Source organism: Equus quagga, chromosome 14 (genome assembly GCF_021613505.1).
Source record: "Equus quagga isolate Etosha38 chromosome 14, UCLA_HA_Equagga_1.0, whole genome shotgun sequence".
Taxonomy (NCBI): Eukaryota; Metazoa; Chordata; class Mammalia; order Perissodactyla; family Equidae; genus Equus; species Equus quagga.
This window is the reverse complement of record NC_060280.1, coordinates 79,126,260-79,154,014: the sequence shown is the minus strand read 5'-3', so window position 1 is coordinate 79,154,014 and position 27,755 is coordinate 79,126,260. Positions and strand designations below refer to the sequence as shown.

At 41.6% G+C, this 27,755-nt stretch overlaps 1 protein-coding gene across 1 annotated transcript in view; it reads left to right on the top strand.

The window, feature by feature from the left end:
• SNX19 (sorting nexin 19) overlaps positions 1 to 27,755 on the top strand; it is a 48,095-nt gene that overhangs the window by 7,786 nt on the left and 12,554 nt on the right. Inside the window, exons 5-8 of the mRNA XM_046684991.1 lie at positions 104 to 234; positions 1,481 to 1,577; positions 2,331 to 2,511; positions 4,967 to 5,096. Of these exons, the coding sequence (XP_046540947.1) occupies positions 104 to 234; positions 1,481 to 1,577; positions 2,331 to 2,511; positions 4,967 to 5,096 (539 nt within the window). The remainder of the gene's footprint in view (positions 1 to 103; positions 235 to 1,480; positions 1,578 to 2,330; positions 2,512 to 4,966; positions 5,097 to 27,755) is intronic.

The window sequence follows — 27,755 nt, the reverse complement described above, 5'->3', positions numbered from 1 at the left end:
GCTAGATAGCCTGGCTATCTAGTCACCCTGATTGCAGAAAGCACTGAGAGACAACTGCTCTTTTGGTGGTTTCTATCTGACCCTGCACCTCTGACCCTTGCAGATGGTGGTGAGTGCTATTGTGGACACCTTGAAGACAGCGTTTCCTCGCTCTGAACCCCAGAGCCCCACGGAGGAGCTGAGTGAGGCCGAGACAGAAAGCAAGCCCCAGACAGAAGGCAAGAAGGCCAGCAAGTGAGAAGCCCTTCAGTCATCCAGGAACCCTTTCCCACTTCTCAGGTTGATCCCCAATCCTTAGCCAAAGCCCATCCCCACTCAAGCCCTAGAAGAGAGGAGGTGTGTCATACGTCATACATACCAGTCTTTATGCGAAGCCACGCCCCAGACTCCTCAGTGCTCTACCCAGGGGAACCTAAGATCCTGCATGGGCAGCCCTGCTGAATGTTTGTCTTGTTAAAGGAACCCAGAGCCCAAACTCGCCAGGGATTTTCAACTAGAAGGAAAACTCTAGAATGTGGATAATCTCCTTTTCTGTTTTCCTGGAAAATTGAAATGTTTCTTCCTATTAAGGATTAAGGCTTATAACTAATCTCTGTTTGCCATCATTTCTGGAAATCTTGGCTCAGAAGTTGTATGTGCTAGCAATAAACAGGAAACGGCTATCGTGGACACCTGCAGGGCCTATTTTAGTAACTGGTTACTGCTGCTACTCTCTCCTGCACTGAGGTCCCAGAAGTTCCCTGGCAGCACTCAAAGCCAAGAAACATGTGCAAGGGAAGGGCACCATGTTTACCCTGGCTGAAAACTTCTTAGCTGTATCTGGGCCATTGTTACGAGAGAATGTGTGTGTTGGGGGTGGTGAGGGTGGAGGTGGAGAGTGTATATACGTATGTGTGTCTGTCTGACTGTCTATCTTTGTCTCTGGGTTCATGTTTCATGGGCCAGCAACAGCAGACTCCCAGTTCTTAGCCTTTTTTTACCAGGCCCATATTCTGAAGGATGACCATGATGCCTCTGCTTATGAGAACTCTATTCCTTGAAACATTGAGGTTAGCACTTGCAAACCTTCTCTGGTTTTATTTGGAACACAAGGGGAATAAATGGATGTGCAGAAAGGGTACCAACAACAATAGCAAAAACCTTGGTCTTTGCCACGTAGAGTATGTGCTAGCCCCTCTTCTAGCCTATGGGGATTACAGCTGTGGCACAGTGGTCCCTATTTTACATTAGCAACAGCCCTTTCACAAATGCATTGTAGACGTAGCTTAGTGTAAGAATTGCACTATATATTAAGGATTGCCAGGACATAGATTGTTTGGGGGATTTCAGGGCCAGGTCTCTCCTGGTAACTCGAACCACAGAAAGCTCCCAAGGATAAGTATGGGTGTTCTTGTTTTGAGGTGTTTATACTTGTCAGCCCTTTGTATGGTTATCAAGACCATGAATCACATTCTGTTTGTGCTCTTTGTTTCTGTACCAGGTCCAGACTGAGGTTCTCATCCAGTAAAATTGCTCCAGCGCTGAATATGACTGAAGCTCATGAGAAGATTCTCTATTGTCTCCAGGAAGGCAATGTGGTAAGAAGTTCCTAGAGAACTGCTAAAATTAATAGCTGGGGTATTGATCCTGCAATTATAGGCAGTTGAAACTTTCTCCAAATTCAGAAAGGAGTTAGGACTTAGTAAAGGACTTAGCCAACGTCTGGAGTGGTACCTGTTTTGTTTTGGTTTTTTTTGAGGAAGATTAGCCCTGAGCTAACATCCACCGCCAATCTTCCTCTTTTTGCTAAGGAAGATTGGCCCTGAGCTAAAGTCCATGCCATCTTCCTCTATTTTATATGTGTGATGCTTGCCACAGCATGGCTTGATAAGCAGTGCTAGGTCTGTGCCCGGGATCTGAACTGGCGAACCCTGGGCTGCTGAAGTGGAGTGCACGAACTTAACCACTGTGCCACCAGGCCAGCCCCTGGATCTCCAATTTTTATTCTGAAAGTATTTTCTTTGAGTGGTTTGGAATTTCTACTAGTTCTGGGTTGGCAAATTGGCTTCTAAGGGGTCGTGGGTTTGGGATAATGGATGACAGAATGAGAAAGAAAGCCGCTTCCTGGAAGAGAACACATGACCCAAAACTGTTTGTGGCAGGTGAGACTACAAAGGCACTGTTTTATTTGCAACCTGGGTAAAAGGTAAAAACTTTCCAAAGGTGGTCACAGGGTCAGTTGAGTTCCTCACGATACTTTCACAGGGAAGGAACGGGGAAGACGTAAAGTGCTGCGATTGCTCTCCTGCTTTCTGCATCTTTATGTTATGTGCCACTGGCTCTTTCTTCAGGAGTCAGAGACCCTATCCATGGCTGGGATGGAATCTTTTATTGAAAAACAGACAAAGCTACTAGAAATGCAGCCAGCGGAAACCCCAGAGAAGGATCCTGAACAAATACCCCAAGGATGTGTGGATGGTTACTTGTCAGATGCAGCTGTGCCAGCCCAAGACCTCAGCCACGGAGATCCAGGTAAGTGACAACATCCTTGCTCCCACAGAGAAGGGAGCCAGGGTAGCATCCATTTGAGACTTATCATAGTTGGGATTCATAGCTTTAATTTCTCTTCTGTTCAGCTAATCAAGCCATGTGTTAAACACCAGTGTCTGAAGTCCTGTGCTGAGTGCTGGGATACCAAAGATACACATAGTCCCCAGAACTGAGTCATGCAGAGGAGCAGGGCGTGAAAACAGGGAGTTCCAATCCAGCAAGATAAGATCCATGCTTATAATACCATTTGTTTATTTAAGATATTTTTTGGCATGATTTGGCATATCTTTGGATTACTCCCTTTATCTAGAAACTTTCTTCCCTTAGTGTCTGTGGTACCACTTTCTTGGTTTTCTTTCTGCCTCTCTTGTGGTCTCTTCTCACTTCGCTTTGTTGGCTCCCTTATTGGCCTTCCGGAGCTCTATTTTTGGCTGTCTGTTCTTTGCACACTCGCCCTGTGTGATCTCATCTGTACTATTGGCTTCAACTCTAACACATGTGCTGATGATGCCTAAATTGGATGTTGTATTTCCAATTGCCTTTCGGAAATCTCTACTTAGATATACCACAGGGCAGCTGAAGTACAACATGTGCAAAATGGAATTCATCTTTTTCCATGGATATGTTCCCTCTGTTTTATTTACTGCCATGGCAAATGACACCACCTAGTTACCCAAGGTAGAGCAAGGAGGGAGAAGAAGAGAGGACACTGCTTTCTCCTTGTAAGCATTTGAGGCAGGGTGGGTTTGCTTCCCAGAAGTGCAGGTGTTTTAAACAGAGGAAAAATTAGGAACCCTGGATATTGGTATGTTTGCTGAGCTAGGACTTATCAGAAAAAAGCTTTTCAATTCCATCAAGACAAAGGTTCCCACTGAAAATAAAAGATCACAAAATCTTGGGTTCAGAAAGAAAAAAAGGGCTGATTTCACCATTCTCTCTCAGGTGCCCATGAACAGTCACCTGACCTCTGCTCTATAGACCTCACCTTAACTGTGTGAAAAAGGGAGTTTACAACCCCATCTCTTCACACTTCTCTCGCTGGCTAAGTGAAGTATTATGACAGCAAAATGTCAGAGAACTATAAGAAATTATAAATAAGATGGGATGGGTAAAGCAGTATACTTCTAGCCAAAAATCAAGCCTGTAAATTTTGAACATCATATCTCTAAAGCCCTTCTTCTAACCCTGAGAGACTCAAAATGTTCATCATATGATAGGAAATTTACCATTTTCTTCAAAAGGACTTGGTGCCTTGTTTGCCTTCTTATTTTTTACTGCTATGACTAATTGTCACCACATGGTGGCAGCTCTAGGTAAATGCTGAACCTGAGTTATTGAATTGAGGAGGGTGACTAAGGCTCAGGATGATGCTGTTTCCCAAGGAACTGAATATCCCATCTTTGAGCAAATGACTAGAAAGCAAACATATCAGCTCCCATGTCACCTTGAAATACAGTGCAGGAAAAAGAAAATCTATATTAGATGAGATTAAGATGAAAGTAGGATTCATTTCTAGCAGATTCATCCAAATCTGAAGTCATTCATTTTCCAGAGGAACCCTTAAGGGAAGACTGCTTGGGCAAGCTGGCCCAGAGAATACCCAGTGGTCCTAGACTAATAAAATTATTGTTGATGATTACTTATAATTTTAATCACAGTAGTAGCACCAGATAGCTGAGATTCCATCTGGAACATTGTGTATTCCTTGGGAAGTCTCCTAAGAAGCAAATCAGAGGTGACCTGGGACCCCCTGAGCAGGGTTAGAGAACAGATGCTTCCATCCATAAAATACATCTGTTCAGAAGACTTCAGTTTAGCATGGGTATAAGCTCATTTGTGGCCTTTCCAGTCTTCAAAATAGGAAAGAAATCAGTAATTGTCATGACATTTTACCAGAGGCGTAGTGCTCTTCTAGAACCACGTTATCTCAAAATCAAACTGAAGCCTCCTGGATCACAAACCAACATCTCTGTGTAATGGAGATGCTTTCAAAGCAACTCTTTTGGGAAAATGAATCCCAAATCTTCCTCCAGATCTGCTGCCCACAACATTTCCATGATGCCTTGTGGAGGCAAGTGGAATGTAAGGATGGAAGAGACTGGGCCTTGCCAGTTCCAGTTAGTCACCAGTTGTGAGCACTTACTTGGAACAAAATATGTTCAACTCCTTGGGGAAATTACAAAAGAAACAAAAGCTAGGTATGCAAAATCTTTTAGAAGATAAAAAATATTTACTAAGTGACTAAGGAACATAAAAAAATTATAAAGAAATACAGAGCCTATCACTGAACTTTTTAGATATTATGTAAACATCTGTTGATTTGAGTACAAAAATACAAGATGATTGATGAAAAGGTAGAAAAGACCCAGTGCACTGTAATATATTCCTCAAGTATGTATCTTTTCTGAGTTACTTTTGATGCCTTTTCATTCCACAGGAACAGAGACAGAATTAGCTGACACAGCCCTGGATCTGCTCCTCTTGCTACTAATGGAACAGTGGAAATGGCTCTGTACGGAAAACATACAGAAAGTTCTCCGTCTTATCTTTGGGACCCTGATTCAGAGGTAAAGACCACTAAGTTCTCCTTCACGTTAGACTCTCAAATTGGACAGGACTTGGATGTGATGCTGCATTCTCCGCTAGAAAGGGACAGTGTAGAATCCAGGCAACCTGTGGCCTTAAGGAAAGATGGAGTGTCGTTATAGGGGTACAGGGATGAAGACTGCCTGGAAAGTATCGGAAAGCTTTTATTAATTGCCTTGTTGTGTAAAGTTTGAATGGGTCTGCTTCTGTCAGACTTCTGGCAGAATCCACTGAGTTACAGACACTGCTGTGATCCTAAAATGCTTCACCTAAACTCTTCCTACTCTGGAATCAGTTCTCTACCAGTTATACCTCTAAGCCGTATACCTTTCACCTTATTACAGCAGACATGTTTTCGTAACTAACACTATATGGTCACTCTGATGATAAACATTGAGAAAGACAAGGAGAAAAACAGATCAATGCTCCCAAAATATAGATTGTTTTCTCTGAAAGGGGTGTAGATATTCACAACTGAAGAAGTACTGACTGACACAGGCTGGTAAGAAATGGAAGGATACTTGGATTTGAAACTTGGATTTTATAATTCGGCTTTGTGATCCCAACGCTACTTGCATCTCCTGAAAGAGTTGTACATAGATGGAGTTTTTAGCTGCTGACTTCCTAACCGTGAAACTGATACAAGCTTTGCTAAACTGAGGAAGGCCAGAGATACTCTCTCTGAACCAGACAGACACACATAGTACTTGAGCTTTGGCCACTCTTGTTTTGATCTCTCATAAGACATCCTGGCAGATCCCAAAGTAAGAAGCAGCCAAACGCTGACCTCTTCTGTTAGCATGTGGTTCGTGCTAACAGGTCACTTCAAAAATAAAAACTTCTTTTAAAAAAGAATTATGTATCTATTCTACAAGTAGAAAGTCCATTAACAGCAAGCAATTAAATCTCCCTTCCCACACTCAGAGTTACATAGCGTCAGGGAAGCTTAATAAGCTTTAATCATAAACAGACTAAGTGCAAGAAGAGGATGTATCTTTATATTTGTTGAGTGCTTATCATATGCCAGCACCTAGCCTGTTTATGTATATTTTCTTACAGCCACCAGGTGAGGTTGGTGACCCATTTTATGCAGTAAGAAAATAGAGCTTGGCAAGGTCAACTAACATGCCCAAGGTCACATTAATGATACACCTGGAATTTAAGCTGAATGTATACGGTTCCAAAGCCAATGTGCTTTTTCCTACATTTTATAGCCTGAAGACTGGTCTCCAAGAGAAACCCACACAGAAAATGCTGACCATTCTGTATGCCTTAGGCTTTCCCCCTTGTCCCTCCTCCATACTCACCTCTGCTACTAGAGTGCTTTTTTCTGAAAAGCAAATATGAACAAGTATTCTGTACTTAATATCTTTCAATGATATCCTCTTGCCTACAGAAGTGATTTTTCCAGTATGTTACCCAGAGTTCTAGGATTCCACAGAGGTGCTTCAGAAGCCAGCTTAGAAGCTAAGGGGAAAACTAAGTGGTCCATGATCCAATCAAACCAGTTCCACTTTGATCAGTTTAATAGACTGGGGATCTAGGTAAGGTTTTGTTTGAAAAAGGGCTCCACTGTGTTTAAAATATATGCTTATTTACTATATTAAAATTCCAACTCCTTTCTTATGTGGCATGATCTGGTCCCAGCCTTACTTCCAGTTCTTCTCCATGCAAACCAACCGTTGTGGCCTAAACATTCTGCAGACTCTCTTCCTTCAGGCCTTTGCTCTTTCCCTTGTCTCTGCCTGAAGTGTCTTGCTCTACTCATTGATCTCCTGCTCTGTGTGTCTCGGACTTCCCTCTTCTTGTCTGCTTGGCCTATTGCTAAATGTTTTCAAAAAGTTAGCATTACATGTCATTTATTTTGTGAAACTTTCTATGGCATCCTTTCCCACTTTCCCCCAGAACTGAGGAGCCCTCTACTCTCAAAGTTTTGATAATTCTTATCACAGTAAATTAGAGAAATGATCTACTTTCCCTAAACTAGTGGTTCTCAACTGAGGGGCAGTTTTCTCCTAGGTATATTTGGCAATATCTGGAGACATTCTTGGTTGTCACAACTGGGAAGGTAGGCAGGAAGCTATTTCATCTAGTGGGTAGAGGCCAGGGATGCTGCTAAACATCCTATACTACATAGGACAGCACCCTCCTCATCCCAAACAACAATGAATTATCCTGCCCAAAATGTCAGTAGTGCAGAGGGTGAGAAACCTTGCCCTGCAGTATCAGTTCTTTAAGGGCCAGAGCCAGCTTTATAAACCCAGCAACTTAGACAGGGCCATAGAAGATGCTCATTAAATATTGGATGAAAGAATAAACATTTCCCTTCTCAATGCCTTCATACTTGAAAGTATACTCTTATGTTTTATTCAGTCACTTGTGAATGTTGCTAATTGAACCTTCATTTCTCTTCACCCTCTGTTAGGCTTCTTTTTGCTGATCTTCTAAGTGTTTTCAAAAAAAATGGGAAGATTCTAAAACTAACTAGTGTGTAATAATTGATTACTTCTTTCTCCTCTAAGTTATTTACTTGATGAATTTGTTTCAGAAAATAGGAAATTATTCAGTAGGAATGGAGAAGTATAGATGAGTCAGGAGAAATTCAAAAAAGATTGAGATTCATATATAAAAGAGGTCAGAAGTTGTTTTCCTAAAGTTTGACTAACTCAGAATATTAAAGGGCTTGGGCTAGTACCAGATAAAGGAGAGAGAAGTATATTTTTGGAATTACAGGAAGATCATTGAAGTAGTATTTTACATAGCTAGGGTTCTTGGAGATCTAAAACAGGAAAATTAAATACAAAGGAATTGCAGGCTGTGAGAATTCCAACCTGTTTGATGAGATAAATTCTCTAGTAATAGAGAAGAGATAAGAATAAAATGGAGTGAATGGGGTGTAAAGAAGTAAATATATTATGCACTCTAGTTTAAGCTGTTTCTTAGCTTGACTGGTAGAAATGTGTCCAGGCTATTTTGTAGCAGTCATGCCACATCAACTTAAAAAAGTCTTCTCTCTATCCAACTGGGGAATTGTTTTGGTGTTATTCCTGTACTCATTGAAAAAATATTAAGGGCTGATACGTAGTGAACAAAACAGACAACAGTCTCTACGCTGACATCTTTTATAATTTAGTGGGGTTGAGAACTGAGGGCCTTATCTGTGATCACAAAGCTAATGTTTGGTGGAGCCAGAAGTCAAACCCAGGTGTTCCACAGCCCAAGTTCTCATCTGCTACAATATACTACCACTATGCTGTATTTAATCTCTCTGGGCTTTGGTTTCCTGATCTGCAAAATAGGAATAACAATGACATCTATCTCTAGGTATCTAGGTGTGTAGAACGTGTCCAGTAAATGTTAAGTCTTAATATTTGCTCTTCAGAAAAAGAGTAGGATAAAAAGTATGTTCTGTTTCTAGTTCCTCCAGCTGGTGGCCCCAAATTCTCTCCATTTTTTATGCCTTGAGGATGCCCTACCCTATACCAGTCTCCTGCAGCTAGCACAATCCTATTGTGCCTGTCTCTCTGAGTTACACAGAATAGAGTTTCTAAACGGTAAAGGCTTTGTGAGTCCTTTCAAGGTGACTGTGTACCGTAGGGCTCATTTGTTAAAGCCACAACCAGAGCATCCACATGTCTTACATCAGGAAGCAGACCACCTGGGTCTCTTTCCAGCACAGACAAGCATAGGTTAAGTACAGAGTTCAGTCGTATTTTCCAGGTTTAATGGTGCTCCTGGTTACATGGGTGGGGAGAGCTACTGGAATGAAGTAGTGCCTTTCCTCATGAGAAGAGCTTTGGGTCAGGCTAAGTTCCTCACATTTCCATCCCCCTTCCCTGACATTTCCACTAGAACCACACCTCTGGTTGGCTGGGTAGATAGCTGTCTGGTGAATGGAAACGAGCAAAACCCACATGTAGATCATGCCATAAACAAAATCAGGGAGAAAGCTTACAGCTGAATTTCCCTTGACTTTCTTTCCTTTTCACTTTTTTTTAATGGGGTGGCATCTCTATTTGTTAAAGCGGGGAAATTTTTAATATATTTAATGCATTTGAATGAAACCAATATGAATGTCGTGTAAGAACATAATTTTGTGGCTAGTTACTTTTGGAACACTGTGTAATTGTGGTCTTTTACCTTTGTTCATCCTAGATATTTCCAGGTGATGATATTTTGTACTTGTTCAGTTGTCTCATATCCCTTCCTGTCAAAAAGTTCTTACTTATATCTAATGAAACTTTATCCTTAAGTCCATTTTGTTTTGTATTAGCTGCTATGGAAATAGGAACACAGGTGGTTGACACCTCCTCACCCTAACCCTCCACAGAGTAGAATTAAATGGAGTCTTATCTTTCCCTGTTCAAGGCCTTTCATCTTTCCCTGTAAGTCATTATTTCCATCTTTTTAATGATAATCTTGGCCCTCTTCTCAAATATCTTGTGCTGGGTTCACAGTGTTCTTAAAGTTTTTTTAAGATAGGAATCAATAAGTCATGGGTATCTGGAGAAAAATCCCAATTCGCCCTCCAGAGCCTCAAAGGATCTGATGCCTGTGGCCCAAGGTCTCTTACCAGCAAGTTCCCGTGTGAACGGTACACATGGAAAAGATGGGGCTTATTTTAGGTTTTAGAGTGTAGGCATTGATTATCTTATCAGCTTCAGGATATTTACCGTGCAGCAAACATTGATAGTTGACTTTGTGCAGACACTGTGCTGAACACTAACTCCAAGCATATTGTATCATTAGTCCCCTCAAAAGCCCTGTAAAAGAGGTGTTATGAACGCAGTTTCAAAGAGGAGGGAAGCTAAGGCTTACAGAGAACTGATTATTTAATCAAGATCACGGTGCTAATAAGTACCACAGGCAGAATCTGAACCCAGGTTTGTCTGATTTTCAGCTGTAATAACTCTAACCCTCAGGATAAGACTTTTGCCCTGTGATTTGGAGGGATAAAAGCCATCCCCAAAATCTTTGACTCCGAAAAGTATACATTCCCCAAGAGGAGATGATCGTTTAGTTTGTAAAATCCAAGCCTCACTTCCATGTACGCAAACTCACATGTAACACAAAGGGCACTGCAACATCCTGAAGTCAGCCATGTTACTTGTCCCCTGGGCAGCTTGAATTTTTTATTTTTAAAAAGAAGTTCATGCCGTGCTACATTCTTTGGCTTTATTTGCTTTGGTAAACAAATACGCTGGAATTTGATATCTCCCCAAAGCTGCAGCACCTCCTCACTCCACCTTCCTCTGCTACCCCCTAAAGAGGTGTGGCATTGTCCCAGCCCAGTTCAGTGTTGACCTCTCTGAGACTGTCTCCACTGCTGCCCAGGAGGCAGCATGCTTGTTCTCTCTCTGAAACCACAAGTATCTAAGCTGTATCCTTTTGCCGAGTACTTGGGCTCTGTTTCTTTAAGTTCTGCACTTTAAAGAGAAGAATAGTTGATACTGATGCCACAGGTAGCTACTGCTGCTGCTGTAGTTATCTTGAACACACTGCAATTTGGGCATCAGGAATGATACAGCCACCTAGATTTAGATGCATCTCCTTCTTAAATGTCATTTTCCAAACTCCAGCATTATCATCTCCAAGAAGATCATTTAATTTCGTCTGCTTTCAGCTTTGTTTACTCTACTTGCTACCTTAAAAGACTTATATACAAACTATCTTGGACGCCTGGGACTTCTGCCAAATCACAAGCGTGCACTCTCTTGCTCTTGCGTGCTCTTTCTCTCTCTCTAGCCTGCAACAAAAAAAAGAGAGAGTAAATTCAACCTCATGACCCCTCCTTCTAAGCCAAGGTTGGAAGAGCCAGGCTTCATAAATCTCCCTTGATTGTTGATGGGGTGGAGGGAGTGGGGGAGGGGAGATGAAGAGAAGTTAGATGCCCAAAAAAGGCATTGTTAAGTCAAAGGGAAGTCTTGCACGCATGCGCGCCTGACCTCGTATGTCAGCTTCTGTGCTGGGAACATCCAATTATGTAAAAAGGAGTACTCCTTATTTGGAATTAGAGACAGAGGGAGGGGAAGAGGCGTGGGGTTATAGCAGTCTAAGCCAAGGAGTGAATCCAGCCTGTCTAAACTGTTCATGTCCGAAAACAGAAGAAACTTGACAGTATCCCTGCATGCATCAGAATCAGGTTTAGGAAACTGGACAAGTACGCAGGTGTAGATGGGGTTGGAGGGAAAGAAGAGAGATGTACTGTGCTCCATTGATGGTAGAAGCTTTTGGGCAGGAAGACCCAGCCAAGGTAAGGGGTGAGATGATTATGGAGTCCTGATGTAGAGTGAAGGAATGAGAAGAAGCTGGATCAGTTCCATGCCTGGATGCCCAGAGCAATGCCACAATAAAAATATGAGCCAGGCTAGCAGTAGAGTACACGAATGCCACGTCCCGTGGCTCTGCCCTCCCCGTGGCCCCGAAGATGGCATCAGACTCTGTGTCAAAAGGGCAGCAGACACATTCCTGGCATCTGCGTCAGGATTTCTTAAAGAGTGAGTGTGTATGTGTGTGTGTTTAGGACATGTGGGAATGGAATAGCATGGCAAGAAGAGTAGGGAAAAAAGAAGAAGGTTCTGTGATCTGTGGGCAAAGGAGAGTAGAAAAGTATGTGAAGTCAGGATATAGTATATAGAGAGGAAGAGGAAAAGAAAGAATGTGTCAAGTTTAAGGAGTCCAACAAGGAGTGGACCCAGGAGAAAATTAAATGGCAAGCTCTGGACCTTATGCCAGGCCAGGGAATTATTTTCTTAGAAAAGAGGTTTCTCTACAAACTGTCTCCCAGGAAAGGTTGGAGGAAGGTTTGTGGACAGAGTGTGGTGCCGTTGGAGAGTGCTGCACTATGAGGTGGAACCATTCATCTTCCTTAAAGACAATTGTGAATGGATGACTACAAACTTTTTTGCCGCCTCTATTCTCTTAGGTCACTCCAGAATGTTAGGTGTTCTCTGGGTAGAGTCCATTCAAGGACCTCTTTCTCGGTGGGCATATCTAAGTAGCAGATGACTAAAGGGTCTTTCTGACATTGGTTACATCTTAAGGGAAACTCCAGGCCTGCCACCAAAAGGGCACACGCAATTGCAGCAGGAAAGGAACTGACATTAAATACTAACTATTCCAGCTAAGCAGCTATGTACTCTGTACACTAATGTGCAGTGCAGTTCTGAGATAGACAGATATTCAGATTGAATAACCTTCTCAGAATCATAGAGCTAGTAAGTACCACACTCAAGATTTCACTTAAGTCATCCTGGCCTCAAAGCCCAGGCACTTTCTGCTACTCCATGCTGCCTCCCCACTGTGCAAGCTTTCTCGCAAAGCACTGGTCACTAGAATTGGCCTCACTTGAAAGTCCCTGTGCCTTAGTCCCATCTAATCTCTCTTGCTTTCCGTCCAATTGGCCTCAGGGACACATGTATATAATGGTAGCATATAAATTCATTTCAATCTGCATATTCTGATTTTATTCTTAAAGCACTCTTAGATCAAAGACTGTATAATCTCCTTTAGGTATCTCTATTCTACATCCTATTACCAGTCAGAAAAAGATTATCAGAGTTAAGATTTAGAGTTTCTCAGGAAACACAATTTACAGTTTCTTTCTTTGCCCCTAAACTTCTCAGAAAATCATCTCAAACTAAGTTTTCGTATTTTCCTGTCAGATTATTTACTGGCCCTCTGATTATCGACTCAGGCTGTTTTTAGAGATGCTGAAATTAATTTTTTGTAGTGATGTGCTTTGTTCAGGTTGTGTTGTGCTTCCTTGGGGAAAAGGAAAGCTGCTTGTCCCACGCTTCTTCCACAAGACCTTGACAAAAGGAAGCTCTTGACTTCTATAGACTGGGCCCGAATGGGCCCCAACAGTCTCTCCTAATATATGAGTGGCCTCCCTGTCATATTTCTTAGGTGTCACTTATTCTACACCCATCTTAGGATAAAGACATCATGCCTTCCCTGTCATGTACTGTTAGTTTCTGCTTGAATACATCTTATGGTTATAACAGGTAGGTGGTAGCTTACTGGTTATGCGCCTGCACACAGGTGTTCTTGCACTTCTGTGTGTGATGCACGTTCTTAAATTCTCATACACTCTAACAGAGATACAGAATTGATCGTTGTAACAGTTAAGAAACAAACAGAATATTGTGAGGTATTTAAACCTTAGAACCTTTTTTTCAGATCAAATTATTGGCATCTCTTGCCCATCTGTAACTGCAAATAGGAATCCAAGACAGTTTTTGAGCGCTGTTTCAGACTGTAAGCATCTTATCTTATTCACCATTCTATTGTAAGCACCTAGCTCTATGCATGGAAGGCACTTAAATTTGTGTCAAATGAATGGACCTCACATGCCATTCCAATTTAATCTGTCCCTCTGCTTATCACTAGTGAGAACCTGAGGAGTTCCTCAGCAGTGCTGGGGGACAAGAAAGACAGATGTAAGCTGTCTCTCTCACATCCCTCCCCAAGCTCTTTAAAGGACAACTCTAATTTCCAGAGCTGTGGTTGGGCCTGAGCAAAGAGATTTTTCCCTTGAGCCCTTTAGGCCATCTCCCATTCTGGTGGCACTCTCGTTTCCAAAAGAACACAGTGCCACCTGCCGTCGTGGGCCACACACTGTGAGTCCTGGTCTAAGCTTGCCCTCTCTGGAAGCGTCTCATCACAGATGTGCCTTCTCAACCTCTGTCCTTCCACATGGTGAAGTAAGAATTTGGGCTTTGAATTCAAACAGATCCGAATTCAGATTCTGCTTTGAAGCTTACTATTTGTGTGACTTAAAATAAGTCACTTAACTTCCCTTTGCCTCAGTTAGGTGATAACGTTGCCTAGCTCATAAAGTTGGTTGGAGGATAAGAGATAATAAACGAAAGTCTCTTGTTGCATGCCTGGCTCGTGGTAGCACTCAATAAATGTGAATTCTCATCCGTCTTTACAAGCTCCATATTCCTTTTCCTTGGGAACTCTTATTTGCTAGGGTGGTAACACATCTGATGTAGAGTAGATAATATATTTACATTTTAATGGTTTTTTGTAGAGGTCTTTATAGTGAGCTTGCTTTGTGATCTGTTAAAAGAAAAGACTCTAAGAAACAGAAAGTCGTTTCTGCATCCTTCAAATCAAGGTCTCTTCCTTCATATTATGTTATCTATCTCTGCACTCCATCGTATCTTACTCACGTACTTACTTAAAATCTCCCCCAGTCATATCCAGAGCAGAAACTTGCGGTTTCTTTAGAACCAGGGAACTACCCCTTAACCCAGTATTCCCAACCCTCTTCCTTTGCTTTCTAGGAAACTAATTTTATTTAGTTCTTGTTATGGTGACCTCTTTACACATAATTTTTGAAAAGTCTGTGTAAGATTTGATGCCTGTGTGTACTTATTAATTCTCCCGACCTAGTGTGGCATTGTTTCTAATTTAACGCCCTTTCAGCCTAAGACAAAACTCATATGAATCAGTTAGAAATATTGAACAATATGAGGTATAGATCATAAATACAGTAAAAAAAATCAGAAGGATTCTTGGGAGTAAGTGTTAGGTAGGCTTTATAGAAGAAAATAAGTGTTTAAAGCTAGACCTTGTAAGATAGGTATCCTTTACACTGGTTTAGGGGAAAGAATATTTCAGGCACTGAAACATTCTTAAAGAGGGAAAGGTGCATTATTTCTACTTTTAAATAAAACGTAAACTTTAAACATACTTTGAATATTTTCAACCAGCCCCTTAATGAGTGTGTGTGCGCGCCCACAAGACAGAGAGAGAGATCCTTTTGTTTTATTTGAATACATTATGGAAAGCCACCAGGCTTTTGCTGCTTGGGGGAGTTAGGACAGGGATTCTCCCTCTGGGCACCAGGTGGCGCTGCAGGTTAAACAATACCCCTTCACCTTTGAAGGGGCCGTGTTTATTTTGCAGTTATGTATAGGTCTTTGCCGTGATGGTGATAGTAATCGAAACCATTCACTGTCTTGCTCCATGATTCAGAGGCTGCTTATCTACCCTTTCCTTCGTGCCACTGACTTTTAGACGAGCCCAGTTTCTTTCATCTTTCACCCTTCTTTCCTCTGTTCTGATTGGTCTTCAGCATACACTTGCTTCTCTGACCAGTATATGCCGCCAGAAGTTGCCCCTTTGAGTGCATTCCACTCCTCAAGGACTCAGGGCTGGAGCTGATTCATTGCGAACACTTTTGACCCAGGAACCCAAAGGGAACCAGAAAGTCTACGTTGGTGAAACCAGCTAGACATCTGAAGTTGAAAAATTTTGTCAGTTCTTTCTATAAGCTAATTGGTCCTATATTCAAAGCCTTTTTGGATACCAGAGTATTAGATACACACCTCACTGCAGTAGAGATTGTCACCGCCAGATTGCACTGATATTGGGAATCTTATCAACCTGTTAAGTAATCAAGGGCATTTTCTCTTGCTTTCAGCCATGGATGGAGATCATTTGGCTCTTTCCTTATGAACTTGGTTTTGGAGACATAGCCACATGTTAATGCTTCAGTTTTGATTTCTGTCTTTAGACGTGGACATTAGACATAGACTTCACCGAGTGCCCTCTGGAGGAACAGGCCTGTTTGGTACTGGAGCAGGGAGGGAGTAGGGGTGAATTGGCAGGAAATATACCTTAATCTAGTGCCGATGTAATTATGGCACCAAAGGTGGTCTTGAGGGGACCTTAGCCCCCCCTCCATAAACATATAATCTATGTAAACATGGTATGCTAGCTGTGTAAATACAGCTTCAAAATTAGTTCCTCAGCCACCCACTCTTCTCTCCCTCTTGTTTTCTAACCACGAGTGGTACCCCTAAAGTCACTGCTAATGTCAAGATTCTGGAGTTGCCACTGCTTTGTCCTATATCCTTAGTATCATAATAGACAGCCTTCTATTTGGAAAGGATTTAAAATTCCACCTGAAGACAGGAAACTGCAAACAAATACCTTTGGACAGCTCTTCTACCCCAAGGTGATTCTGTTTGTTATAGTCACTTCTCCTTCTTCCCATACTCCTCCCAGTGTTTTTCTTGCTTTCTTAACTTCGACGTCTGCTTCTAATGTTTATCCTTTGTTCTCTTCAAGGCTAGTTTTATCCAACTTACTCTAGCCATTTTCACAGCATAATTTTGAACCCTGCCATGTCTGCTTACTTAGCTACAATCCCTAATTCTTCCAAATCACAGCTGAGCCTACTCTGATTCTGTGGTCTCTAGTATTTGTAGAAGTTGGGAGTCAGCCCCATCACATAGAGCACGTACTTATCACTTCTCCCTTCTCTAGTCCTCCCTCCTTCCTCCTCTCCTCTAGTGGTGATTTTTGCCCAGAGCAGAGCCTGGAGATCTCCCTGTGGGATAAAGGCACTGGGAGAAACAGGGGGTCTGGTTATCAAGACAACCACTAAATTCCTGCCTTCTGCCCTCCTTTGTGTCTTGCTTTTCTTCCCAGTGCTCCAGCTCTAAGTGTTTCTCTCCGTGCTCTGCCCCCTACCAACATTCTTCTGAGTGGGTAGCCATTTTAATCAGCCTTCCTCTTCTTCACTAGCCTCCCTGCCCTAGGCACTGAGAAAGGAGAGGGTGAGGGTAACTACCTGGTGACTGAGAATGAGCCAGGCTTGCTGTTCACTCTGGACCAAGGAAAGAAGGAAAGAGAGGCATTCTGGCTTCTGCAGTCTCTGCAATGAAAGTTTCATTATTTAATATATGGAGGTCTAGTTTTAAGAAGGATTTTGAACTATAGTCATCAAATTACCCATAACCTCATGGGGTCTCTCCCCAGTCTTTTTAAACACAGTACAAAAATGGTTCACTGCTCTAATATTTATATCCCTGAGCCTTCTAGGAGGAAAGAAAGTTTTAGAAAAGGGAAAACCAATGCATGAAATACAAAGGATTTTGCCATCATTTAATTCCTTGGACCTGGTAGACTTTTTTAAGAGGATCCAGAGGAGTGTCTCTCTGACACATGGACAAACGCACAAGCACTTTCAAAAATGCTTTCATTTTTCTCATTTGATCTTGATAACTTTGTGAAGAAAGAAAGGCAAGAATTAGTCCATTTTATTAAGAAGGAAGCCAGAACTCAGTGTTTATTCAACTTTTAAGTGGTCAGGCCAGGCTGAAACCTGTTTGTGGCTTTTCAGTGTTATTTTCACTCATTACATCATACTGTGTGAGGCCTTTGTGACTCTTCTGACTACTGGGTTTATCTTTTCCCCAGGATGTGAACTAGTTTTATGCCCAACATTGGGGTGAAATTGTGATGGCTTCTTCCTGACAGTGGAATCTCTCTGGCTTGGAGCAGAGACATTTCCTGTTCCAGAGACTCTGAAGGAGTTGCTGGTTGTGAGAAAGATGTCCTGCTGCTGCTTTTACATGGGTCAGACGAACAGCAGGCAGTCACCCAAAAAGCATGACTTTGATTTTGCCTAGCTTGAAAGCCTGTCAGCCTTGACTTTTCAGAGCTATATTGCAGTGCCTTGATAGCAACATACTATGGGGCTGAGAAAAGTCGATCTGAAGGTCTTCAGAGGTACACTAGATTTATGTAATAAGCTTTCAAATTGGAATCCTACGGGTGTCACAATACTCAAATCTAGGACAAATTTCTGGAGATCTCCCTTTGCAATCAGTCTCATTGATCCCATGAACATAGAACCCTCAGGTGTCTCCTCCTCATTCTGTATTTGTTAGAATGGTAACCTGGCCTTTGCTTTTGGTCATTTTTTTGCCCAAACATTCTGCTACCTTCTTTTCTTCTTACTAGTTTCTTGTAATGGGTTGGAACAGAAGCTGCTCCATCCATCAGGGGCACTTCCAAGAATACAAGCGTGGCTCTCAGTCCTCATAACTCCTTTGCTTTTGTTTGACTTTCAGTCCCTTCTATCCTCTGGGCCTATTTGCCAGGAAAACTGACGAAGACGTAGGCTGCTGGCAGCTGTCTCTCTCCTCTAGGGTTTATAGAGTGTGCCAGATATGAGGCATAGCTGACCCCCTCTCTTGCCTTCCACTCCTCTTCCCTTCCAGGGGAACGCATAACCAGGAGTGAATTGCCTGGATTATTCATGATGAATTCTTAATTCCAGCTCAGCTGACTTATTACCCAGTATACGTCTTACAACATCCACCCTGCGGCTGGTGTATTGGCACAGTTTAATTTTAATATTAGCTTAAATAAAAGATTATTAGGAAAATAAATCTGCCAAATGTTTATATAAATACATAAAAAATGCAAATACAAAGGATTTCTAGATTGTCCACTCTTTTTTTAATCTCTTATTGTCCTCCTCTATACGTGTGAATGTTTAAGCTCTCTCTACTCTTCTGCTGCTTTAAGTATTGGGGTGTTTGCTTTCCGCAGAGCTTATTTTGAGCTGTGTGCCATGCTTTTAAGACGAGTGTTTGTCCCACATAACGGCATTAATTCGTTCAGTAACTAATGTTTATTGGTTACCCACTCTGTGTCAGACACTATGTTAAGTAATCAAAATACAGAAAACTCCCCAAATTCGTACCCTAGGAAGTTTAATCTGCAGTTGGAGGTGCAGTCTTATAAATAAGGAGTTAGAACATACAGTTAGGACTTTTAAAAGAACTCTATGTGTGATTCAGAGAAGGGGCTAAGTAATCAGAGGTCAGGGAAGGCTTACAGAGGAGTTGACATCTGAGAGGATTTAAAGGATGAAGGGAAGTTGAGAACAGACGCTGGAAAACAGAGCGTTGAAGGCAGAGCAGTAAAACAATATGGCATGTTTGTGGTACTCAAAGAAGTCAGGTATGATTAGGAATACATGATGAGCAACAAGAGTGGCCAAAGGTTACAGTGACAAGTTTAACAGGTGCCAACTTATATAGACCCTTTGTGAGTCATTCAGAGAACATAGTTTGTCCCCCATTTCAGGGGAAACCATTTACAAAATTTAAACAGATGGTGACATGATCAACTTTGTAATTTATAAAAATCACTTAAGTAGTGCTGTGGAGGATTAATTGAAAGCGCTAAAGTTAGAACCAGGGAGACAAATTAGGAAAGAGTTGAACTGATAGAAATGAAAGGTAATGAGGAGCTACACTAAGATCATTGCTGTAGAGATGGCAAAAGAGTGATGAACTCATGAGATATTGAGGTGGTGGGATCAACTAGCGTTGTTTTTGTTGTTAGTACCATCAAGTAGATTCTGACTCCTAGTGACCCTGTGTGTCCAGCAGAGCGGAACCCTGTCTGGTCTTTTCTCGCCATCCTCTCTCCTTCCAGTGCTGTATCAGACAATGCTCCAGTGCTATTCATAGGGCTTTCATGGCCAATTATTTCGGAAGTGGGTGGCCAGGTCCTTTTTCCTAGTCTGTCTAGTCTGGAAGCTCTGCTAAAACCTGTCCACCATGGGTACCCTGTTGGTATTTGAATACTGGTGGCATAGCTTTCAGCATCTGGGCAACATGCAGCCACCACAGTATGACAGCCAACAGATAGTGACGTGATTCCCTGATCAGGAAACTAACCTGTACTGCAGCAGTGAGAGTGCCGAATCTGAACCATGATGCTATAGTATAACTGGTTATGTTGAGAAAGTATTTATTCAACAAGAATTGGTCTGGTGTTTGCTAGGCCATTTAATTTCTATTTTCTCCATCAAGGAAAATGGTCTAACAAGAAGAATTGAGCAAGCATGATTAAATTAGAATTGAAGACTAGGATGGGAATGAAAATAGTAACAAGAGAACATATAACCTCTTTTAAAGCCCATGTACCCCACCCCGATGAATTATATTCCATGGAACTGAAATAATTTATATTTTTTGCTGACAATCTAAGATCATTAAGAAAATTGCCATATGGAGATGTGTTGGCTTGGAAATGGACAAATTCTTGCCTTTTAAAAAATGGATACAGGGCCAGGCCTGTGGTGTGGTGAAGTGTGTGCACTCCACTTCAGTAGCCCAGGGTTCACAGGTTCACGTCCTGGGCACAGACCTAGCGTTGCTCGTCCAACCACGCTGTGGCAGCATCCCAAAAAAATAGAGGAAGATTGGCATAGATGTTAGCTCAGTAACAATCTTCCTCAAGCAAAAAGAGGAAGATTGGCAACAGATTTTAGTTCAGGGCCAGTTTTTCTCACCAAAAATAAAAGGATACAGATTATTGATCATTACATTCATCTCTGGAAATTTCTGAAGCACATTATTAAATAGATGTTTTGCGAACACTTGGGCAGGGAAATAATGAGCCCTAGAAACCAGTATCTGTTCAGTGGGAACGTGCACTGTCTGATTAGTATGGTTTCTTTCTTTAGCAGGATTATTAGACCATTAAATAAAAGGAATGCAGCAGTCATTACATTGTATGTGGATTTCAACAAGCTTTTGCCATATTTTCATAGTATCCATATGGACAAAAATGGATGTACATGGCCTAGACTGTAGTACTTTTAAGTGATTCATGGCTAGTTGAGTATTGTTAACCCAATGTTACCGAGCAGTGGGCTTGCTATGCTTGCCACAATCTGAGGCAGTTAACCACAAAGAGTTAGAGATCGAGAAAGGAAGCTTTTATTCAATTAGCCAGTGTAATCTGAAGATGGCAGACTAATGTCTCAAAAAACCATCCTAAAGAATCACAGAATCTCGAGAGAGTTATATAGGGAAAATGGGCAGTAAGGAGGGGGTGTAGAAATGTCAGCCTTCAAGCATGATGGACTCCGGGGTCCTTCATTGTTCTTTTCTTCTGTCAGTGATGAGGAACATCCTACAGGTGTTCCTTATTCCTGGAGGCCTTCTTGTTCCTTGGAAAAATTTGTTGACATTGTTAAGGGCAAAGCTATCAGAGTACCTCAGCAGGGGTATGTGCACAGGATCAGGGCTGTAAAATCATGAAAGCATATAATAATTTTTAATAATTTCTTGCTAGAAGGGTTTTAACTAGGAAAGGGTCATTTGGTGTGACCAGATGGCCTCACTTATGTTCACTTATACCAAGAGTGTCTAATACATGGATGTCAACCTGGAGGAAAGTTTCTATGATAGAATGTTGCTCTTGTTCTTATTCTGTTCAATGTTTCATCAGTAAATTTGTAACTAACTCTAATCTCAGAGGTATAATTAATACTTTGGAAGACAAAAATCAAGATTCAAAAAGATTTAGAAAGATTAAACTGATAGTCTAAAACCAACAAGATGAAAATTAATAGAAACAAATATTATAACTCATAATTTAGATTTTTTTTTTTGAGGAAAATTAACCCTGAGCTAACATCCACCACCAGTCCTCCTCTTTTTGCTGAGGAAGACTGGCCCTGAGCTAACATCCGTGCCCGTCTTCCTCTACCTTATATGTGGGACGCCTGCCACAGCATGGCTTGGCAAGTGGTATATAGGTCCGCACCTGGGATCCAAACTGGCAATCCCCAGGCCACCAAAGTGGAATGTGTGAACTTAACTGCTGCACCACCAGGCTAGCCTCAGAATTCAGATTTTTAAAATATTGCACAGGTATAGAAGGGTAATACTGGACTTAACAGAGGGGCGTGTGATTTTTTGTTGAAGTCCATATGTGGACTTAGGGTTCTAGTTGACTGCAAATTCAATATGAGTCAGTGCTTTGATGTGCGTACCCAAAAAGCCAACACAGTCTTCGACTACATTAATAGAAGTATAGTGTCTGGATCAAGGAAGGTACTAATCCTCTGCATTCTTTGCTGATCAGGGCACATCTGGAGGTTGTGTTTGGTTCTGAGCACTCCATTTTGAGAGAGAATAACAAAGCAGCACACAAGTAGAAGATGGAACCAGGATGAGGAATGGTTCATTTCTCTCCATTCATCAGGCATTTATTGAGTGTATTCTGTGGGCTCCACTTTGAGGTTGGTAGAATCAAGGATGTAGAGCTTGTAGAAGAGACTTAGGGGAGACGTAGTAGTTGAATTTAAAAATGCAAAGTGTTGTCTTTGGGGAGAGAGATTTGACTTAGTAACTTTAATACCTTCTGTTAACTCCAGAGGAAGAAGTAGGAGCAATGATTAGAAGTACAAGGAGACAGATTTTCAGTGCCAATATTTAAGAAGCATGTCTAATGAATTGAAATTAGCCTTTTCAGGAATTAAGCAACTTTCCCAATGTCACATTCCTAATTGGTGGCAGACCTAAGATAAAAGCCCCACTTTCTGGATTCACAGGCCAGAACCCTTGGCTATGCCATGACATTACCCAAGGATTGGGAGGAGGTTAGACAGGCGTACCAGCTTTCCTTCCAACTCTGAAGTTGTGTGTTCCTATAAGCCTCTCACTATGAAGTGCCCCTTTCTGGTTCCCAGTGTTCCCATGTGTGAATTGCTGAGATTGGAATAGATAACCTCTAAGGTTCAACAGATGATTTCTTTAACTCCTTTCCTTGAGTAAGAATGCTTCAACTCTTAATGCATATTAATTTTATCTCTGTAACTTGTCCACCCCTAATGAAAAACAAGAACTGTTTGTGGCTGATATAAAAATATGGAACTCAGATTCTTAAGTTGTGGTGTATAGTGTTTAGTTTTCCCTTGAAGCACATGTTTTAAAGATGTGGATCCATGATTTAAAACATGAAAGCAAAAATCAAAGAAGAAATTGTGTAGACTCTGTAAGCCGTTTTAGATTTCACAATAGTCATTGGGAGAAAGAGACAGGAGTTTCTTGCCCTTGAGGTTCATTTCCTCCACATTCTTTTCCCAACACGGGACAGGAAAGGATGGTGACCCAGATACACAGTCAGAGGGCAACAATGCTGAACTTTCTCAGACACCGCTGACTATCCTGGGTCTAGCTAGTTTTAGGACTGAGAAGCCTAGAGCTGAGAGCTGACAGGGAGGAACTGTCTGTAAACACATGAAGGGGCCATGGCAGGAAGGCGGAGGCCTGGGAAAGGAATCAGAGGGAAGAGAAGTATTACATTTATCAGGTGTGAAATTGGCAAAAGCTCTTGTTTAATGGGAAATGCCCTGGATCCACCATCACTGTTGAGATCTCCTTTCTCTTCAGCCTGTAGATTGGGACGACTGATTGAACGAACAAATGCTCATAGTAATGTGCTAGGACTGTAGGTACAGAACACAGTGTTCATGGTTTATGCCATTATAAACATTTTACTGGGTGCTTGGGGGTGGGTGGAGGTAGGGATGTTTCCAGGCAGCTAAAAATGTGGCTTTGGCTTTTCCCCGCTTCTCTTAGAACTCCTAATTCTTTATACTATATTACCATTTTTCAAACTTCTGAAAAACTTTAATCCACAGTAAGAAATACATTTTATATCATGACCCACTATGAACACACACAGGCACACATACACACGTGCCCAAATACACTTCTGATATATCCATATATACATACACATATGAGACAGAAGGGTCCCAAACCATAAGGTGCATTTTTATATTTTCTATTCTAATCTGTTTTCTGTTTAGATGTTTTTAAATATTGTCGCAAGCCACAAAGCTGATTACATGGCCTCTGATGCTGTTCAGCCCACAATTTGAAAAATACTGTGCTGCGTCTACCAGTTTTAAAATGATAGTGAAAGTGGCCTGACACATTGTATCCAAAAGACCCTAAGTCTAAGGTAGTGATTCTCAACTGGGAGCAATTTTATCCCTCAGAGGACGTGTGGCAATGTCTGGAGACATTTTTGATAGTCACAGCTGGTATCTAGGGGGATAAGGAATGCTGCTAAACATTTTACAATGCACAGGACAGCCCTCCATAACAAAAAATTAGTGCAAAACGTCAGTAGTGCCAAGATTGGAAAACCCTGCTCTAAGGTTAATAAAATGTGTTGACACTTCCGGTCTACTGTAAATCTATTTAGAATGATAGAAGCTTGAACCTGGTCTTCCTTTTCTCTCTCTTTTCCTTTGAACTGTATTTGTGTGGTAAGATGAGGTTGGAGCATAATCACCCTTGAGTGGTCTGCAGAGGTACAGCCCAGTGGTTAAGAAGGGTATAAGGAATGAGTCTGTTCTTTTCTTCCATTTAGACTGCACCAGACATTTTTTTTATAATATTCTTTATTGCTCTTATGAATATTTTCTGTATTATGATTTCACTATCCTCCTCCCTGATCCTCCCCATTAAGCCATTCAGGACTCTTCCTCCTCAGCCGTAGCAGCTTTCTTAGAAGACAACGAAGGGAATTGGGCTAACTAGATTTGACATGGTCCCTAAACCTTTCTCCCCTTACTCGTGAGATTTCATTCTGCTGTTTGGATGGGAAATGACCTTCTACTAACCTTGAAGTGCCGTCTTAAGCCCTAGTATTAAACTGTCTCCTTTTTAGCCACTGCTTCATTCCTCTATCTGTAGCTATTTCAGACCAGGTTCCTTTGAACATGGACTAGACATGTACTCCCTCTGTAGTGGAAAGCTCTAATCTCCGTATCCTCCCTCCTTCCATGTCTGGCATCAGAGAAGCTCTTGAATGTCTCAGTGTCAATCTGCTGTTGCTCTTTTCTCATTTTATTGGCTGTTTCTGGGCCCCCTGGAAAAGCTCCCATGTCCTCTGAGTCATTCAGGGACAGCCTGACAGAACAGACCTGGTTTGGCTTTTTTTCTTCTTCTTCTTTTCTTTGGGAAAAAGGTAGGATGGTAGACGGCGATATCTCTAAATCAAATATCAGAACTAGAATAGTAGTAGAAAATAAAGCCAATGCTATTTGAGGCTGTTCTCTACCACATTTATTTTAGCATATTTACCTCATGTGTCTTGTATTACATAAACATTAGCGTTTGTATTTAGTAAATAATTTCTTATAAATAATTTATAATAAATAGAGGGATATGTGTGTGTATCCACCTTGAAACTTTAGAGTTCTATTAGCTTAAAAGTAGTGGTACCAACAGATTCCAGAAACTGATGCTGGAAAACTTCCTGTGATACATTGGACTTGAGATACATAAATTCCATTCCTTTTGCTTCAAGAGAGCTATAGGGATGCAGATTTCTTTTTAACCTTCCCACTCCTGGGTTAAGAATAGAAAGACAACATGTGGGATAGAGAGATGAAGGGAACTAATAAGGAGAAGTCAAAGCATCAGTCTCTCTTTTAACAGTCCAGTGCCTAATCTCTTTGCTTTCTCTGCTCTAGCTCAGTTTCAGAATAAATCGAGCAGTACTAAGAGAGTTAATAATGTTAGATAAAGTGCTGGTAGTGTGTATGAAGCTTCACTCTAGAGGATGATAGAATAAAAGGAAGAGAAAATGGAGATGGAAAGGAGAGAAGAGATCATTGGATGAAGACATCCCCACTCTCTTCATTGTTACCAGTCATTGGTTCTATGCTAGGTGATAGGCAAGGCAAATTATACAAAATCCCCAAATCTGGCCATTTGCTGCTTAAAAAAGGCATTGTGTGTAATAGTAAAGCATGCTTTAGAGTTTTGTTATGTTATATGAAGGGCAGGGCAGTTTGGGCCATAGAGGTAGTGGTGGTGGTTTTCTTGGTTTGGGCTCTATCATCTTTTCCTTCCAGATTAGGATGTTCATCACTCATGACGAGATACCATACTCCAAAAGTTCTGTGAACCACAAAGATTTGCTGCCCTTAGTCTTCTCCACAGGCTGCCAGGGGCTGGGAAATGAAAGCAGGCTAATCCCAAATGTCCAGGAGAAAGCCTGTGTTTTCTTAGGCACAGGCTTTTTGGGCAGGAGGAGAATCCCGAAGAGAGTGACTGTTTAAATCGGCGTGGAACAAGTGTGTGTGGCATCTTTTACCTTGGGGTATGAAACAGACCAAAGAGAGTGAAACTGCAGTACCTAGCAAGCAGAAGCCCCTTTCTGAACTATTTCTTCTCTTTAGACGTGAAATTTGTTTTATTTCTGCCAGTTTCCACAAGTCCTGTTTCTTATTTCTAGGTTCTTCTGGTGATCACTTCTGTGCCTCAAGGTTTACAGTGCTTGACAGTGTCTTTGTTTTATCAGCAGCTGATATTTTACTCGGAGATTTCAGTCCTCTTTGTCAATTAGTTCTGCTTAGCTCCCACAACTTGATTGGACTCACTCTCACATCATCATCGTCAAGGGCTTATTTTTATATTTTTAAACTTTGATTTTTCTTCCCAACTTTCCCATTTAGTGCTTGATAAGTTGTAATCCTGTGGATTTGTATAAATTTATAAATTCATATTTTGCCACATGCTAAAATTTGTTTTGGACCCAGCTTGTGTGCTTGTGTCACTAAGTCACCATGGAGAGAACAAAGAAGACGTCCTTACCATAATGCAGTGTTAGATCTTGTTCTCTTGGAGTGAATTAACATTAATTCAAAACACTTAGACTCTTTTATCATAAGACATGCCCAGAAGATGACCAGGGTACCCAGATTTGCTGTTCTATCTTATGCTTAGACTAGGAATGGTTGAGAGGACACTGAAATACCTTTGAAAAGTTGAGTCGCAGGCATTAATTGGCTCCAGAGGACAAAAGTAAGGGCATACTGGCTTATTATATGCGTATGTAAATGAGAAAGTGAGCTAGAACTAATTCTAGCTGGCATTCTTGTTTAGGAGTCTCCTGGCTCCTTGGGGGACTTAAAGATTTTGGTTTTCAAGACCTTGCCCCTCTCCCTCAGATCACTTAGATGAGACCCAGGCATGCATCATTCACCTTAGCAGAAGTCACACAAGCATATGTGACTTGAGGTGTAGAAGAGAAAACTTGGGTTAAGAGAGTGAGGTCACTTGATTCCCTGCAGAGAACTTGATCAGGTCATTGCATCCACCTCCTTTGGTGACCCTCTTCTATAAACAGGAACAGGAATTCTTGCTACTGGATCCCTTTCATCAAGCGTCTTAGGCTCGCTGAATGAAAAGCCCTATAAAAAGGAGATGCAGCACTAATAATAACAAATACGATCGTGATGGCTATTTTGGGCAAGAGCAGCTTTGTGCCGCTCTTGATCTCCATCGATGTCTGCCATTCTTGCCCTGCCATTACCTTTCAGACTTCCTATTCTTAGAATCATTTGTGAGCCCTGGGCTTGGGGGATTGCAGCCCCCAAGGCTGGAATGCTTAGCTTGAGTGGAATGCAGACTGTCTGGCAGAGTGGAGGTTAAATAAAGTTTGCCTTGGCAGCTCCCTCTGCTCTTGGATGGGCGACAAGTAACTCCGTTATAGGAGCAATGGCATGAGCTTCCATGTGGTGTAGGACCAAACAGAGTCTTCCATGCATGTGTAGAAGTGGTTGACGTCTGTCCTTTATAGTCACAGCCATGCCAGTGTCAACTGGGGTACATACTAAGGAGGCCTCAGCAGTCCTGAACCTCAGCCAGTAACCATATCACTGAAAACATGCAGGGACAAATAAAGAATAAGGTTGAAATGCCTTGCAAGAACTGCAGATTTACTGTATCTGCCCCCTCAGAGTTATTGACTCATTTTTGAAAGTAAGACAAATGGGAAATTTTTTGTTGTAATAAGAACAATTGTCAGTCAATCAACAAACATTTCTTGAGCACCAAGCACTGTGGGAATTTTTTTTAAAGTATAAGACATAGAACTCTTGTGTCGCTTATAATTTAGTTGGAAAAGTAAAGCTATAAACACATGAGAAAATAATTCATATTTCAAAGTAAATACCAGTTCCAAAGCTGTGCTGTAAAAACTAAGTGCCAAAGGAAGTC